General features: G+C 34.9%; 4 protein-coding genes across 4 annotated transcripts; 1 reads left to right on the plus strand and 3 right to left on the minus strand.

Moving 5' to 3' along the window:
• Window positions 1-117: 117 nt before the first annotated feature.
• On the plus strand, window positions 118-1,458 carry LOC105788795 (expansin-A13). The gene is made up of 2 exons (XM_012615841.2): window positions 118-841; window positions 923-1,458. Exons 1-2 carry the CDS (start codon window positions 348-350, stop codon window positions 1,230-1,232), a joined length of 804 nt encoding a protein of 267 aa, XP_012471295.1. The 5' UTR covers window positions 118-347; the 3' UTR covers window positions 1,233-1,458.
• A 1,287-nt stretch (window positions 1,459-2,745) lies between these two features.
• On the minus strand, window positions 2,746-4,270 carry LOC105788774 (protein ALTERED XYLOGLUCAN 9). Its single transcript, XM_012615816.2, has one exon. The coding sequence runs from the start codon at window positions 4,116-4,118 to the stop codon at window positions 2,988-2,990; it is 1,131 nt and encodes a 376-aa protein (XP_012471270.1). The 5' UTR covers window positions 4,119-4,270; the 3' UTR covers window positions 2,746-2,987.
• Window positions 4,271-7,373: 3,103 nt separating this feature from the next.
• On the minus strand, window positions 7,374-10,611 carry LOC105788764 (transmembrane 9 superfamily member 4). The gene is made up of 7 exons (XM_012615806.2): window positions 10,339-10,611; window positions 10,221-10,261; window positions 9,546-10,131; window positions 9,306-9,443; window positions 9,061-9,217; window positions 8,456-8,940; window positions 7,374-7,970 (listed from the first exon to the last, which is right to left on the minus strand). The coding sequence occupies exons 1-7, from the start codon at window positions 10,488-10,490 to the stop codon at window positions 7,751-7,753; spliced, it is 1,779 nt and encodes a 592-aa protein (XP_012471260.1). The 5' UTR covers window positions 10,491-10,611; the 3' UTR covers window positions 7,374-7,750.
• An 869-nt stretch (window positions 10,612-11,480) lies between these two features.
• On the minus strand, window positions 11,481-14,896 carry LOC105788756 (uncharacterized). The gene is made up of 3 exons (XM_012615797.2): window positions 14,506-14,896; window positions 13,174-13,411; window positions 11,481-11,990 (listed from the first exon to the last, which is right to left on the minus strand). The coding sequence occupies exons 1-3, from the start codon at window positions 14,773-14,775 to the stop codon at window positions 11,836-11,838; spliced, it is 663 nt and encodes a 220-aa protein (XP_012471251.1). The 5' UTR covers window positions 14,776-14,896; the 3' UTR covers window positions 11,481-11,835.
• Window positions 14,897-16,395: the final 1,499 nt, after the last annotated feature.

Raw genomic sequence — 16,395 nt, forward strand, 5'->3', positions numbered from 1 at the left:
AATTTGAAGGTAAGAAATGTGAGGAGGAATCAGGAACTTCATAAATCATAAAATAAAACCAAAAAATTTTATTAATGAATCATAATGCACAACCCTAACGCTTTTTGAGTAAAGAAAAAAGAGGGCCCAAAAACAAGAAAAGAAGAGCCGGAGAAAAGTTGAGCAATAATGATTATTTATTTGCACAGTGAAGACTGAAATGGCAATTGGCAAGTTCACATTTTGATGAAAAAGATCGAATCGATTCCGCTACATCTTATTTTTCAGACACCAATCTAATTAAGCTCTTTAACTTTCCTATTTTCTTTAGTTTACTGTCTCTTTCCTTTGTTTTGTCTCTCAACAAAATGTCCAACCCATCTTCTATAACTGCAACTGCAGCTCTTCTTCTCTCACTCATCTCTACTGTCACTTCCCATTACTCTTCCTCCACCTTCTCTTCTTCCCCACCGGCGCCACAGTCCACCGTCTGGCACTCCGCACGCGCCACTTACTACGCCGCTTCGGATCCTCGCGACGCCGTCGGCGGTGCTTGTGGGTATGGAGACCTAGTCAAGGCTGGGTACGGTATGGCGACTGTGGGTTTAAGTGAAGCTTTGTTTCAGCGTGGACAGATCTGCGGTGCTTGTTTCGAGTTAAGGTGTGTGGACGACCTGCGGTGGTGTATACCTGGGACATCTATCATTGTCACCGCCACAAATTTCTGTGCTCCAAATTATGGGTTCACGGCGGAAGGCGGTGGGCGTTGTAATCCTCCTAACAAACACTTTGTACTTCCCATTGAAGCTTTTGAAAAGATTGCTATTTGGAAAGCTGGCAACATGCCTGTCCAGTATCGAAGGTATACAAATCTGGGTTTCTTACATTGTTGGATTTGTTGGGATAAAACATCTTAAATTCTGTCTCATTTGTCTTAAAACAGGATAAAGTGCAGAAAAGAAGGAGGTGTACGATTCACCATTGATGGCTCAGGGATCTTCGTGTCAGTTCTCATCAGCAATGTTGGAGGCGCTGGTGACATAGTTGCAGTTAAGATTAAAGGTTCAAGAACGGGGTGGTTACCGATGGGTCGGAATTGGGGACAAAATTGGCATATAAATTCTGATCTAAGGAATCAACCACTTTCATTTGAGGTCACTAATAGTGATGGTCTTACACTTACATCTTACAATGTTGCTCCTAAAAATTGGAACTTTGGCCAAACTTTTGAAGGAAAGCAATTCGAGGCCTAAGATGAAAGAAAAGCATCATCATCAACAATAATGTAATGTTGGTTATTATTTATTATATATAGAGAGACAAGACTGTCCTATTCTTTTCTTTCTTTTTGTTTATCTGTTGTTTTGTACTGATTGGGGATGGAAATGGAAGGGTAGAATTGGCGACTTTTTTTATTGTGTGTAAGGACTTAAAATAGCAGGATATATCAATTTTGCCCAAAATTTCCATTTTTTCGTAGTTCGATGAGGTTTCACAAAATAGATCCTTCTGGTTGAACTAATGAACTAATTTAATGTAAAAAATAGACGTATTGGATGATTAACAAGAAATTGTATTTGACTTAATGAAGACCATGTCAACCATGGTGATATGCAAACTTAGCTTCACAAATTGCCTTCAAAGCTCTTTAGTCAATAAACTGCAATATGACAACACTACGATGACTGGAGATTGTACATCTCAGACAAGTTTCCAAACATGCACAATTCACTGCAGCTGTTATTCTTTTTACTATTTTGGATACTTAGGTGAATGGGAATCACTTCTTCCTAACACATGCAAGCATTTATTACAACAGAAAAGAATGCTGGAGTGTCCTGCAATACATGTCTGCATAACTAACACATAAAAGGGGATTTCAAGTATAGTCAGAAGAAACAAATACAAGATAACACACTATCTACACATCCATGAACCTTCCTTCTAAAAATGTTATACAAATAACATAACACAATTTAGGAAACCTATGACATTAAATAAAAAATCACGCATAAAAAGCTTTTTATGTCAGGTACATGACAAATGAATCCTGCTACTCCAATCATTCTTATCCACCACCATCTTCTTACCTATAATCGATCTTGTGTAATGTCAATTTACTCGATCTTTCAAACACATGCATCCGTCGATCCGTGCCTTATATCGCCAAACCAATGTAAATGGTTTTCTATCACCTTGCTCAACTTTGAGATGAATATCATCATATCTAACTACATCCTTAAGGTGGGTTTGGATGGGCGATTGAGTGCGGTGCGGTGCGTTTAGCTTACTTTTTGTCTCACGCTATAGTATCGCAACAGTATCTAATCTCACCGCCACCCCTATTTTTACACTAACAGCAGGTAAACGCACCGCCCATCCAAACTCACTCTTAGTCTTATCATACATCTATCTTAACATTTGTGTCTCGGCTAGACTAGTGTTTTGTATATATTGCTTCTTGTTACCCCAACATTCCCTACCGTATAGCAAAGCAGGTCTCTTAGAACTGTCCTATAGCAAAGCAGGGCTCTTCTGTCACAAGTCTCCACCTTTAATCCTATAGTTAACATCTCCATTAATCTCTCCTATCTTTCTTAATTATACTGCCCCTAGGTACTTAGAACAACTCTTGACAATCAAATTGCTTCTTCAAATAAATGTACACAGCTATAGACTCGATTTTCAATCTATACTCAATTGCAGTTATACATTGCAAAAAAGAAAGACACTAGAAGATGCAACTAATAATGTACAAAAATAAAATTTGTTCACAAAACTTTAGATTTGAATCAATCAAAGTGTGATGAAGCTATAGTATACAAACAAATGAATATTTGGTTTTCAAACATGTAAAAAGAAATTGTCATACAAAAAAAGCATACTTGTGTGTTAATCCAAATCAAAGGAAAAAACTGGCAAGAATCAAGCCTCTTCTTTCTTTCTCAAGGTTGCTGTAAAATAATAGGTATAATAAAAAAACAGCTAAGAACAGGATTTAAGAGTAATCAAAGAGTTTGATGAGATTCAATAAGCAATGTATTTAGCATAATCTGAACAGCAGCTTCATAGATAGCTCCATCATAATGCATGCCATCAGATGTACAATGCGGGCCACAATTCCAAGTTAATGACTGAAAATCCAACAAAAACAGAGGGCCACCGGTTTGGCGTAAAAGCTTACTATCACCGAGTGCTTTATCATAGGCATGCCACATTGCATCATTCATCTTCGCCCTCTTCTCCTCTGTGTTCAACATCCCATTGATCAGCACCGGCATCCCGAGCCAAAACAGGTGGGATGACTTGATGGGGACTGAGCCAGTTACCGGTTCATTCATGGCTAACTCAGTTGAAAATGGCAACAAGGAAACTACTTGAGTTTTTAATATATGCAAGTGCAGATCATAATCTGATGCATTGGTGAAATGAAGCATGTGCCAAAGACCAGCACCCATGATCATAACATCAGGGCAATTCTTTTGGGTCTTGAAATTCATCACCAAATTGGTCAAATTCATAACATAAGGTGCCCAAATGAAATCCAATTTCATACCGGTTTCGTTAACTAAAACGCTGTAATCGCTATGCCTTTTGAACAAATCAGCTCGAACTGAATCCATGCGTTGAGATTGAGGACCCAAAATCAGATTTAACAAAGAGAGGGTGAACAATCGTGCTTGTGAATCACCGGCGATGACCACCCAAGAGCCGTTCAGCAAGTCAGAAGCATCAGATTTAGACAATTTCGTAAACTCACAAGCTTTAAGCTTATAAGAATCGGACCAATCCCAACGCTTATCGTAAAAATCAGCAATGGAAGAGGAATTCTGGGTGTTGTTGAAATGATGAAAAGAAGCGTTGGGCTTGACTTCCCAAGAAATCTCGTTGACTAAATTGATACAAGAAGAACGGTGATCGAAAACAACGGCGGAAGAGACGGATGTGACGAAATCGGGAACCGAAGGGAAATAAGGAGTTAAATGAACACAAATGGCGAGAGAAATGAAAAGGGCACCACTGAAAAAGAGCATCTTGTTACGACTCAAGTGCCAACCAGCCATTCCCATTGGAACTAAAACCACCACGCACGCCGCCGCAGCTCCTAACTGCACCGCCCCTAACATCATCATCAACATACTCTAATTTTCATCATATTTTTTTGTTTGTTTTTTCCTCGATAGCAGATCTCGGTATTTCACGATACTACAGTAAACATTACCGGTGAAATGGCCTTTCTTTTTCTCTTTAATTGCCTTGGGAATAAAGACTACTACACCTGAAAGCAACCGTACAACAATAAGCTTGGCTTTATTTTCTTCTTATAAAATATTACAGTTGTTAATATTACAAATCTGGATTCTCGGCTGTGTAAAAATTCAAGGTAAATTGCTGTGTTAATGGCATTACTTTAGTGATATAAACTAAATTGAAGGATTCACCAGTTATGGCAATTCTTTTATATTATTTTAACCATTTTTACAATTGATTTTTCAAGGAAGATATTAAACACCTTAAAGAGGAAACAACTGTTAGTGTTGCGTTAAACAAATCTAAAATTTGGATAATATTTTCCAATTTTAAGGTAATTTATTGCGTTAATGGCAACTAAGTTTAAAGATAGAACAAAAATTATTTTCTAAGTTGTATCTTGGAACGCCTTTGGTATTGATAAAGCATATAGTATAGTTGGGCGAAACAATACATGTCAGTTCATAAGGTATTTCAAATCAGGCAGTACGAGGATAGCTTCAGTCAGGAAACTGGGTTCATTAAAATATCAACGGAACGGTAAAATTGGATTCAAGATTCAATGGGGTTGACGGAGTGTTACGAAATGGAAATGGGGAATAGGTTCTTGGGTATAACATACATTTGGGGAAATGTTCGATTTTTTATAATGAATTATGGGGTATTTTGGGTGGGTTAGTCCTTCTTCAACGGCAATGATTCATTCTGATAGTTTGTAAGTGGTTAAAGGCATTCAAGATAGTTCATTGATAGTTTCAAGTTCTGCTTTAATTAAACAGATTCATTAGATTTTGGCACATAAAAATCATTGGATTTTAAAAGAATATTTATAAATTTATAGATAGTGGTGGTGTATATATTCGGAAACTTGAATACTAGTTTTATTGTGAGATGTGGTGTAGGAGCTTTATTATATTATTTTACATGACCGTTTTAACCATTTTTTAAAATTGAATTTTGAAAATTGTTTTCTTCTTTTCGGCTAATTTTCTCTCAAATTTAAGAATTTCACCAGAACTTGAGAATATTTACATTATAAATTATGAATCATTATTTATATATTCACAATTGATCACAGTTTTATTTTTAAAATTTCCTTCTCATAATCTTATTATATATTTTTACCATAAATTCTAAATTATTTTAAAACATAATATTAATCGCACATGCAAATTTGGGATTTATTATGTTGTTGGATAAAGTTGTATCACGACGTAAAATTTTAAGGTAATTTATTGTGTTCCACTAAATTAAATGATAGTCAATTGATGTAAACAAATTGGAATATATTATAATAATGGTATTAGAGAATTTGATATAGCTAAATAAATACTAATTTTATTGCCCTATAAAATCATCACATTTAGTAATTTTACCTCATTATTGTAAATTTGAAGTTTGAAGGTGTCGAAAGGAAACAATTTTCTTGAATTTATTATTTTTTCAGGTTTACTCTTAATTTTTATAATTACTTTCTTGTCTCTCAAATGGATTATATATTTGACAATTTTATTTATTTCATCAAAACTTTACTATCAGATAATCTATATTATAAGATTATCAATTATTAATTATATTTTTACATTTTAAATTTCCTTTTCATAATATAATGCACAAGTTTTATAATTATCTTTTCCAGTTGTTAGTATCGTGCTAAGCAAATCTGAAATCTTTTATATTGTTGTATAAGATTCTCCCACCATGTAAAACTTTAAACTAATTTATTGTGTTAGTGGAACGAGTTTAGTGACATAACCTAAATTAAATGATAGACACAAAATTAATTAATGTATAAATTAAATATTTTTTTATTGGACAGCCGTAAAAATCGATTGTAAACAAAGTGGAATATACTATAATGGTGGTGTTAGAGATTTTTGTTTGTATACATAGATGTTGCCGATTTGAAGCTGATGAAGGCAAGCAGCTTGGTTCATGAGAATGCACAATTGAGGTTGTTGAGGGGATGAGTTCTTTCGGAATAAATTTTTAAAGTGTTGTCCATTAAACAATCAAATAAATTTTTAAAAATCATCTTCGAAGAAAATTTTACCTCTCGTACTCTACCAAGAACTAGTGTACCATGAGCAGTTGCCCTAAGGGCTTAGTTTACAAGGTTGAGAATGCCTCGACCTACGTGGATATATAGTCACACACCAAAACGATATGAGCATCTCGCTCATGGTGGGTTCACACCCCTAACCTATAGCATATATATCACTTGTTGAAGAAGATGGTACTTAAAAAAGGCCACAAAATTATTAATCCTGCCAGGGAAATGGGCCATTGATTGTGTTATTGTTGAGAGTTATTTGTACAGTAATTTGTATATTGAAAAACTTTACCATTTTCAATCTTAATTTGGATTTCAAATTTGCAAAAAATTTGCATTGATTTCGTGTACAATTTGCCAAAATGTGAATTCCATTCACTAAAATTATTATTATTAAGACATTTGATATTTGATTTTAACATTGGATTCAATTATTTCAAAATCAAGATAAATTAAAGTGAGAGAAAATTTACTTTCAACATTTACTTTTTCATTCTCAAAAGTTGAAATTGAAATTTTACTTAGGAACACCAAACTCTTTTACCAAATCAACCCAACAAGCTTGACCTAGTTGCATGGTTCATGAGAATGCACAATTGAGCTGGGATTAACTCTTTTGAGAGAAGTTTCTAAAATGACATCCGTTGGGTAACCAATCAAATCCCAAACAATTCAAAGTATTGTCTCCAGAATAGTATTTTGCCTGACGTGCTCTGTCAAGAGTCAACATGCCATAAACACCTTGACTATACGTGGGTGTACAATCACCTACCAAGACGATTTGAACGTATCACCCTTGATGAGATTCAAACTTTTGATCTATGACATCCAAGTCACTTCTTGTTGGGAAGATGGTACTCAAAAAGTTGCATTGCTTTCATGTGCAAATTACTAAAATGTGAACTCCATTCACTAGAATTATTATTATTATTAATATAAGATATTTGATATTCGATTTTCGCATTTAGTTCAATTATTTCGAAATCAAAACAGATAAATTCACTTTCAACACTTGTTTTTTCTTTCACAAAAGTTGAAACTGAAATTTTAGAACACTACCAAATCGGGACCCAACACAAAATGCGACGAATTGATTGCAAAATGTAGACATATATTATTGTTTTTAGAGCTAACAACATGAAAATGACTGCGTAATAACAAAAGTTCGTCCTAGAAGTATGCATCTCAATATTCAACATGTTTTCACTCCAACAAAAATAATAATAATTGTAAACAAAATGGGAATGGTGAAGTGAGGAATGCAAAGTTTTTGTTGGCATCAACTAAGGTTTAGAATGGTTCATATTTCATACAACACTGCCAAAGCAGCCCAAAGCACCCACGCGCTTCCGGTCTGCTCTTTTCGTAATCATCATCGTAGAATCTTTTGATAAACTACCTATCAACTGGTTCTGATAAAGCAAAAGTATGCTTACTTCTTGTGAACAGGGAAGACCATCCAACTTCCTACTCACACTTGATTGAACGGTAAATGTGTCGAACAAAGAGCAGAGATGCACGGAAGCCGATAGCCCCGAGCATGAGGAAGAAGCCATAGCAAATGCAGGCCATGTACCCAAAGAAGAACGAAGTTTGCATGAAGCCTGACATGTCTGACCGTGCATTGTAATAATACAAACAGTAGGTGTATATGAACAGCCCGGTAGACCCACCACAAAGGAAGGACCTGATAGACCAAAGACAACATCAATTAAGACCAGCTGATTATCGGAAATGAGACATGCCTCACATGGTATCTGCATGTCGGTTACTCATAAAATGATTCATATTAATAATTCAACAAATGATCCAAGACTGACAGATAAACTAGTCAGGATTCTCATATTTTGTTTGGAATTGTATAAACGGAGATCATGATTCAAAATTCTAGATTAGAGAAGAATATTACAGCATGAATATTGGCAATCCATCAATATTAGAAAAAGTTGTGCATATTATAAGTCAAAGATAAACATGCCACGTAGAGAACAACCAATGAACAAACAAACAAACACAAAATACTTGAGCTCACCAGAAGAATAATATGAGAAATTTTAAAAATGTTCTTCAAGCAGCCATGCATCTACATGTCAATATATGTTGTTTGGGCGTGATTTCCAAATGCATGTGTTTGCTTAGTATATACATATCAGAAAGCTAAAAACGACATACCTCCACCACCACTCATGGTCTTCAGCAGCAAGTTGAAAATAAGTCAAAGCCACAGTGATAAAAGCAGTGACAATCAAGAGAATGATAAAGACAATAAACAGGATGCTGTATATGGTGTAGATCCTATGTCCCCACACGCTGGCAAATATGTAGTAAAGTTCAATATAGATAGCACTGAATGGCAAGAAACCTGCCATTGCCATCTGAGGAATAGTTTTCCGGTACCAAGGCAATGGTGGGATCTCTCTAGGATATTTTGTGGTGCGACAAGGGGCTTGAAACTCCGCCTTACTATTCTTCCCAGCAATACCTCCTAATACTAATAAAGGTGAAGTGACTAGAGCCCATATGAGAAAAATCACCACAATGGTTCCAAATGGCAATGCTGCTGTGGCTTTATAAGCAATTGCGACGGTATTAAGAAAGCAAAATGTGACAAACAGAGGTCCGCAAAACAAGCTTCCGGTTAGTAATAAGTTTCTCACCTGTCATGAAAAAGGGTGGGAAGTGGGAATAGTCATCAGAATTTTGACTAACAAGATATTCGTATTTAAGCAATACAATATCACATACAGGAAACAGTAAGAAAGACAGGAATTACATACCCAATTTGTTCCTTCTAGCTGGCAATAGAAAGAAGCTGCAGTGTACCCAGCAATGCCAGATGTAAGGGCATAAATGACGACCAGAGCAGTGAAAAGAGCTCCTCGGTTATATGGATAAAAGACCCCAACTAGAGCAAGGATAAAAATGAAACTTGTACTGGAAAAGGATGCAAATGAATAACAGTCAACAGATTGCAGATTGCTTGGAAACTAAGAGCCAATTAACAATGTAAGATGATACTCACAGAGTGAAGAGCTGGGTGCCAGAACCAAGGGCGGCGGCAAACAAGGACTTGTGCTTGGGGTATCTGAACACATCACCATGAATATACTTCCACCCAGACTCCTCCTGGTCATCTGCCGATTCCTCATCATGTGCATACCTATTAAATAAGGAATACAGGCATTGAGAAACAAAACCCAGTATACATCGAATTAGATATGGAATTTTCCATGCATGAAAAACAGATGGAAACCATTCATACTTGATGAAATCATTCTTCAGGACTCGCATAAGAATGGTGGCCAGGAAACCAGTCAATAACAAAACGGTGACACATGAGTTGATGATTGAGAACCAGTGGATTTCCAAATGGTGTGGCAAGGAAGAAGATAGCGAGTACTTGTCCATCCGTTTCTCGAAAGGAGTGTTGGTTTCCTTCCATTTAACAGTGTACATAAAATCCACATCAACTGGTACATCTTCAGTGAGATCCACAAGGGCGTTGGGATCAGATCGAACAGTGATCTCAATGACACGATCCTTGTTATGATGGATCTCAAAAACGAGATGCTTAAAGAGGTAATATTTGTAATCAGCTGGATCGGTCTTCCCTTCCTTTTCAACTTTCCCCAAGAAACCCCAAATGGGAAGGTCATCGTAGTACATCTGGAAGTAATAGTCTTTCGAGACAGCTTTTCTGAACTTGACCACTTCTTCCTTCGTAAGCTTCCTTTTACAAGCAATTTCAGCCTCTTTCTCCGTCAAAAACTCAAGTTTATAAGGCGCACTCACTAGTCGATCTCCATTCAATACTTCACCCAAAGCTTCCTTCTTCTCCTTCACGGGAGCTGAAAGTACACAGCAAACCCTCAAATCACTCAATTTAAAGTTATAAAAAAAATCATAAAATAGAAATCGACACGAAGTAAAATCAAACCTGAGGAACAGAACGGAAAATCGAAGTAACGATAGGTCTCACTGTGAATTAAACAAAAAAGTTAACGGAAAACGAAAGTTGAGTTGAGATCGGAAAGCAAAAAAGGATGAAAGAATACCTGGGATTGTGATAAGGACCTACTTTATTAGCATAAAGAGGAACTTCATCACCAGCTTTGTAACGATGATCGGAAGCGGTGGATCTGACCTGAGGTATGCCGCATATGGTGACAACCGCCACGGCTACCAAAAACGCCCTTATTCTATCCATTTCGATCGCCGGTTATTAAGGATTTGAATGAGATCGGAAACCGGTTTAAATCTTGTATTTTGTAAGATATGTTATATAGAGAAAAAGAGAGATTTATTTGGTGATAGTGTTAAATAATAGACTCGAAATAGGCTAGTAAAAGTAAAAAGACGATAACATGAAGAGTGAGAAGCACTCCACGGTCCGCACCTTCCGTGGGTAACCGAACCAACGAAATTGACCGCCCAACCGGTAGTTGTTCGGAATTTTTAGGCACATTTGAATTTTTTTTTTCTACCTCTTCCGCCATGTTTGATTCGCGAGGAATTAAATTAATGAATGGGATCACTGCAACAATGAAATCGAACTTAACTTCCATTTCAAATCTTAGTTATTACGGTCAATATTCATATTAGCAGTAGCACCAAAAAATTACGCACGGTGATGATGCTTTTGGGAAAAAAATTAAGATTATCGTGTAATATTATGGTTTTTAAGATTATTTAAAAATTGTTATTTATAGCATGTTAAAGATTTTTAGCTAATTTAAATATATTTTATTTATTCTATATTATAAATTTGATACGGTTCAATTATCAAATCAAATATATTTAAATAATAATCAAACTAAATTAAATAAAATTGAACCAAATAATATGATTTGAATCAATTTCCGATTGTTGGGGGTTTTAAGGTATATCATTCGAATTAAATTTAAATAATAAAAAACATTTAACTTAATTATAAATTATAGGTATTCAACTTTAACAAACTTTGTACTGTTTTTTATATTAAAGAAGAATTCCTGGCCCATGTGTAGTAATTAATTAATGCATCGGTTTCCGTGGACATGCTCTAGCTACGTTAAAGGAGATGGTTTCCCCTTCTCATACGTTATCTTACCATTGGCATTCCCTATCTTTTGCACACACGTGTTGATGTAAAAACTCTGTAAAATATTTTCATGTAAAAAGTAGGACTATATTTACTGTGAAGTTGATGCACAATGGGTACAAATAAAAAAGGAGACAACCTTATTTTCAAACAAGTTATTGCACAACTATTTTTATGGTCTTTATACATAAAACTCAACCATCTATCTTAAGTTCTAGAGGAACAGAAATACAACACCATTCATCCATAAAACGAATGAACTCCAAACACCGACAGACACTTCCGATACCAAGGTTCTGTTTACCCCGAGACAGGCTAACTAAAATAGAAGTGAACATAAACAAGAAAACCAAGCATCCTATATACTGCAAGTCGGCCTAGCCGACTAAATTGTCAAACACATTGACATGCTTTTTATCTATGATTAATCAACTGCATCTGACAATATATACATGATGAGCAAGTAAGTGTTTCAGTCTGAAACTTTGTGCAGTTCCTGGTGGCGATGAGCATGCTGAGCAGAAGAATAAGCTGAGAAAGCAGATCCAGTAATGCTGAGGGAGTGCTTTGCAAGGTCCATACTTCTCTTAGTACCCAACCATAAAACCCAAAAGAATCCAACCCAACCTGATTCATATTGACGTATCAGATGAGAAGCAGTACTCCAGAAAAATTAAGTTGCTTAATAAAAAGCATAAATCGATTTTCAATGTGAAGAGTTTCAAGCTTCAGGTTGAGATAGTTTGATATAGCAATTATAAAGACATGAAACACATAATTACTTACGGTTACCACAGTAGTATGAAAATGATAACAGTGCCACAGAAAGACAGCAATTCGAATAAAAGAGAGAAAACAGTGCAGATACACTCAATAACAAAACTACTTAATGTGCAGTAGGAAGTATATCAACTTAGGCATTGAAACATCTTATCCCATTCCCTCCAATTTGGAGGGCATGAAACAGCATAATTGCATGAATCTGAAACGGAAAAAGAAGAAAAAATACAGCAACCACTGTGCATGTGTGTATGCAAACTGGCACACAAAAAACCACTCACATGGTTTAGCAAACGTGGTCAGTAAAGGGAATATAGGTCATTATTTTGTGTTAGAAGCTAGGCAAAGCCATACGGCAAGAGAGAGAGTGAGAGAGAGAAACCAATTAACGAACATACTCATGGTGATGATAGAAAGTGCAGAGTAAAAATCTAAATTCAGTTCCCCACTTTCAGTAAAAGGAATATGGGTCATTATTTTGTGCTAGAAGCTAGGCAAAGCCATACGGCAAGAGAGAGAGAGAGAGTGAGAGAGAGAAACCAATTATCGAACATACTCATGGTGATGATAGAAAGTGCAGAGTAAAAATCTAAATTCAGTTCCCCACTTATAGGCTGTGACATATCCTTTTTCTACTCTGGGACACGGAAGGCCACCCCACAGATATGTAAATAAAAACTAAATTCTGTTCCCCACTTATAGGCCGTGACATATCTAAATAAAAACTTTGGGACACCAAAGGACCACCCCACAGATACACTCCAAGGAGAAAATCATGGATTTAGCCCAACATACTGCATACATCGACTTGTTGCAACTTCATTCAGATTACCATCTAAAATAACCCATAAGGACTGAAATTCATTCGGGGACATGGTTTCCAGCAAAAATTTATAAAGATAAAAAAGTTCAACCCTATAAAAAGATAAAAACAAAAAGACTTCATCTTGTAGTTTCCAACCAAGTATAATCTTAAAACTATAAGAATGAAACAAAGTAAAAACTAAAATAGATGCTTAAAAAGATATACCTGTAGCTACAAGAGCAGCTATAATTGCTGAAATTATTGCAGTTGAAATAACAAAAGCAGCAACCGATATGGCCCCAATGTAAAAAACTGTTACACAGGCAAAGAAAAGAGCCAAGAAGCCTCCTGCAGCAGCCAAAGCAATGAGGGAAGAGATGATGACGGCATTGACAGTTGCAGCTAGAAAGAAAAGCATAAATACAAGCAATCCTGTCAAGGTAAGAAAAGCAATGGACCCAACCTGCAGAAGTATCGGTAAAAGGCCAGTTAGAGGATTCTGAAGAATGTAAATTAAGGGAGCTAGCGGACACAAGGCAAAAAAAGCAAACCAAAAAATGTGATCAAAGTAAACACCACTTATTTATCATAACTAGATATCAATTTAAGCAGCAAGAAAGAAGAGCAGCATGGTGTATAAGGTATGCACAAAAAAAGTTGTACAAGCAAACATAGAAAAATTATAAAGTCCAGAAGGCACAAAGCAATTTGAAACTCATGCCACAATCTGTAACTCAGCTATAAGATGCAACCATTATGAATTTAACGTTTCCAAGTAAAAAAAGAAAGACTCATCCAAGCTTCTAAAATGACGCATTTTCTTTATGAGTCAATAGAACATTCTTAAATGAACTCAGGAAGTAACTGTTCACCGGCCTTCGCTCACAACCGTAACCCTTTAGAGGATAACATCTGCAATACATGTTTCCTCAAGAGACATGACAAAATAAACAAACACTCATTTCATTATTTCATATAACATTACTTTTACTTATTCAAGAGAAAAAATATTTATATATATGTATCGTCAATAGTTGGAAACAATATAGCTTCATCTATTCAAGCCTCTCTCTCCACACAACTCACGCATAAGAACTGATGCACACAAAGAAATCAGTGCCTATCAAAATCAAAAGTGGTCCTATTGTGTTACAAGTCTGCCAATTTAACTATCTCTCACTGGAGTGATGAAAATCTTCCAGTGCCCGGCAAAATTATACTCATTAAAGCTTAACTAGGTTGTTCTTGCTTCCTGCTTCTTTAACAATTGCTCTCAAACAAAATCATACTTGATTAAAAACGAAAAAAGAATGCTTAAAATGTATTACACCATCAAAAATTTAAATTTCACCAAGGGATTTCTTCTACCTCTACTTTTGTAAGAACAGTAAATCAAATAGAAATAATATTACAAACTTCACATGATTTTGGTCAAGCAATGCGATGATTAAGAATTCGTTCTTTCCTTTAACAATTATCAATTCTGAAGCAGAAGAAAGGCAGAAAGAAATCGTTTAACAAAGTAATTTGAAAAAAATAAATAAAAAAAACCCTCACAGAGATGACAAGAAGAGCACGAAGGGGGCTGCCACTACGAGTCCACCGTATAACAGTACGGCTAGTGTTTCTAGAGGCTTCCACAAGGCGAGGCCCATTCTCGGAAACAGAGATCTTGATCCGCTGCAGAAGCGGAGCTGGTGACGATGAAGATCCATCGGGGTAGATGATCGTCGAAATCAAACGGCGGAGAGCTTCATGGAGCAGCATTTCCTCACTTTGGGTGCAGTTATTTTCGTCTACGGACGCACCGTTCATTTGCTCCGTCATTGTTGATGTGTTATTGCTTTGATGTAAGTTGAAGAACTAAGGAAAAACCTCAAAGATCAAAGATAGAAATGAAGAGTGAAGATGAACTCATCAATGACACGTAGAATTTGGAATAATATTTTCTCGTTGGTTGTTGGGATTTTTTTAAATAAATAAAATAACTTTATTTTAAGTTGATTACATTCAACTCAAACACGTGTGCTGTCTGTACGTCACATGGTTCGGTATTATTATTTTTAAGGGTAAACTACACTCAATATCACTAAATTATTACCGATTTACATTTTGATCACTCAATTTTAAAAAGTTAAATGGTCATTGAACTGTTCAAAAGTTTTCATTTAAGTCGCAGCTATTCAAAGTTTTTATTTAAATCACTAGGCTGTTAGTTTCTTTTTTAAATCTAGCTAGTGAACTTCAAGCAACGATTCGACGATTAATACGATTGATCAATATCTATCAACGAGTAGAAGAACATATCATGGATCTAAGTCAATCTACCGGTTAGTGTCAGAGATCGAAGAAGAAAGCTATTTGGATTTTGATTCGTAGATTTGTGACAATAAAAGTTGTTTCATGAAATAAACTAAATTGCAAAATAGGAGGGAAAAAAAGTTTTCAATTGATATAGGCAATGTAAATGGAGAAGATCATACAACTACAATTTTAATAGTCTAATGACTTAAATGAAAACCTTCGAATAGTTTAGAGATCATTTTGTAATTTTTTTAAGCTGAGTGATCAAAACGTAAACTTACATATAGTTTAGTGATATCGTATGCAGTTTACCCTATTTTTAATAAATATATATATTAAAACGATTAAATTGATTTTATATGGCACAACAAAATGTGTAAAATATGTTGAATTTTATATATATTTTTCTTGTTCCAATTCTAATTATATATCTCTTATAAAAATTCTAATTATATTTTACAATATAAAGTGTCATTAAATAGAGAGAAAATAGTAAAATAAAAATTTTAGAATTATGTCCAATTAACTTATAATGTCAGTTCAATTAAAGGTTTTGATAAAAATAAAATAAAATATTTTTATTTTTATTTTTATTTATATGAATAAATTTTAATAAAATTTTAGTAAGTTAAAATTGAATTACTTTGTGCAGTGTTAAAATAATTATGTTTTAAGTATTCTTTAGTGGAGAATAACATCGAGTTGATCCGTCCTTAAACAATTCCTACTCCTGTCTTTATAAAAAAGATCAATTTATTTGATATAAATATAATTACATATTATTGAATCCAATTTGTCAAAATATTAACAATATAGAATTTATAAAATATGCAAAGTTAATTTAATTTTGCAATTAAGCTAATTAAAATTTTCTCATTAATTATATATTTAAAATTCAATAGTCACGAATGTCTATACTCTATACTTTAATTAAAAATTATCCCCAAGTAATTAGATAATGAGATGCACCAAATTCGGATCTCGGAGTGTGTTGCCAGTCGACACAACGGAGCATTGGCCATCAAGTAAAGGTTTTCTCAACGGGGAATTTACATGGTAGGTCCCTTTATTATAAGGATCAGATGAAATTAATCTATATACTATTAAATAAAAGCTTAATATAACATTTAGTACTTGAATTTG

This window comes from Gossypium raimondii, chromosome 7 (genome assembly GCF_025698545.1).
Source record: "Gossypium raimondii isolate GPD5lz chromosome 7, ASM2569854v1, whole genome shotgun sequence".
NCBI lineage: Eukaryota > Viridiplantae > Streptophyta > Magnoliopsida > Malvales > Malvaceae > Gossypium > Gossypium raimondii.

Coding starts and splice junctions, on each gene's coding strand:
- LOC105788795 (XM_012615841.2), top strand. CDS start 348: ATGTCCAACCCATCTTCTATAACTGCAACTGCAGCTCTTCTTCTCTCA. Junction 842..922: donor ATGCCTGTCCAGTATCGAAG/GTATACAAATCT, acceptor GTCTTAAAACAG/GATAAAGTGCAGAAAAGAAG.
- LOC105788774 (XM_012615816.2), bottom strand. CDS start 4,118: ATGTTGATGATGATGTTAGGGGCGGTGCAGTTAGGAGCTGCGGCGGCG.
- LOC105788764 (XM_012615806.2), bottom strand. CDS start 10,490: ATGGATAGAATAAGGGCGTTTTTGGTAGCCGTGGCGGTTGTCACCATA. Junction 10,262..10,338: donor GGTCCTTATCACAATCCCAG/GTATTCTTTCAT, acceptor TTTAATTCACAG/TGAGACCTATCGTTACTTCG. Junction 7,971..8,455: donor GACCATGAGTGGTGGTGGAG/GTATGTCGTTTT, acceptor TTGGTCTATCAG/GTCCTTCCTTTGTGGTGGGT.
- LOC105788756 (XM_012615797.2), bottom strand. CDS start 14,775: ATGACGGAGCAAATGAACGGTGCGTCCGTAGACGAAAATAACTGCACC. Junction 13,412..14,505: donor GTGCTCTTCTTGTCATCTCT/GTGAGGGTTTTT, acceptor ATACTTCTGCAG/GTTGGGTCCATTGCTTTTCT. Junction 11,991..13,173: donor AGCTGCTCTTGTAGCTACAG/GTATATCTTTTT, acceptor AATATGAATCAG/GTTGGGTTGGATTCTTTTGG.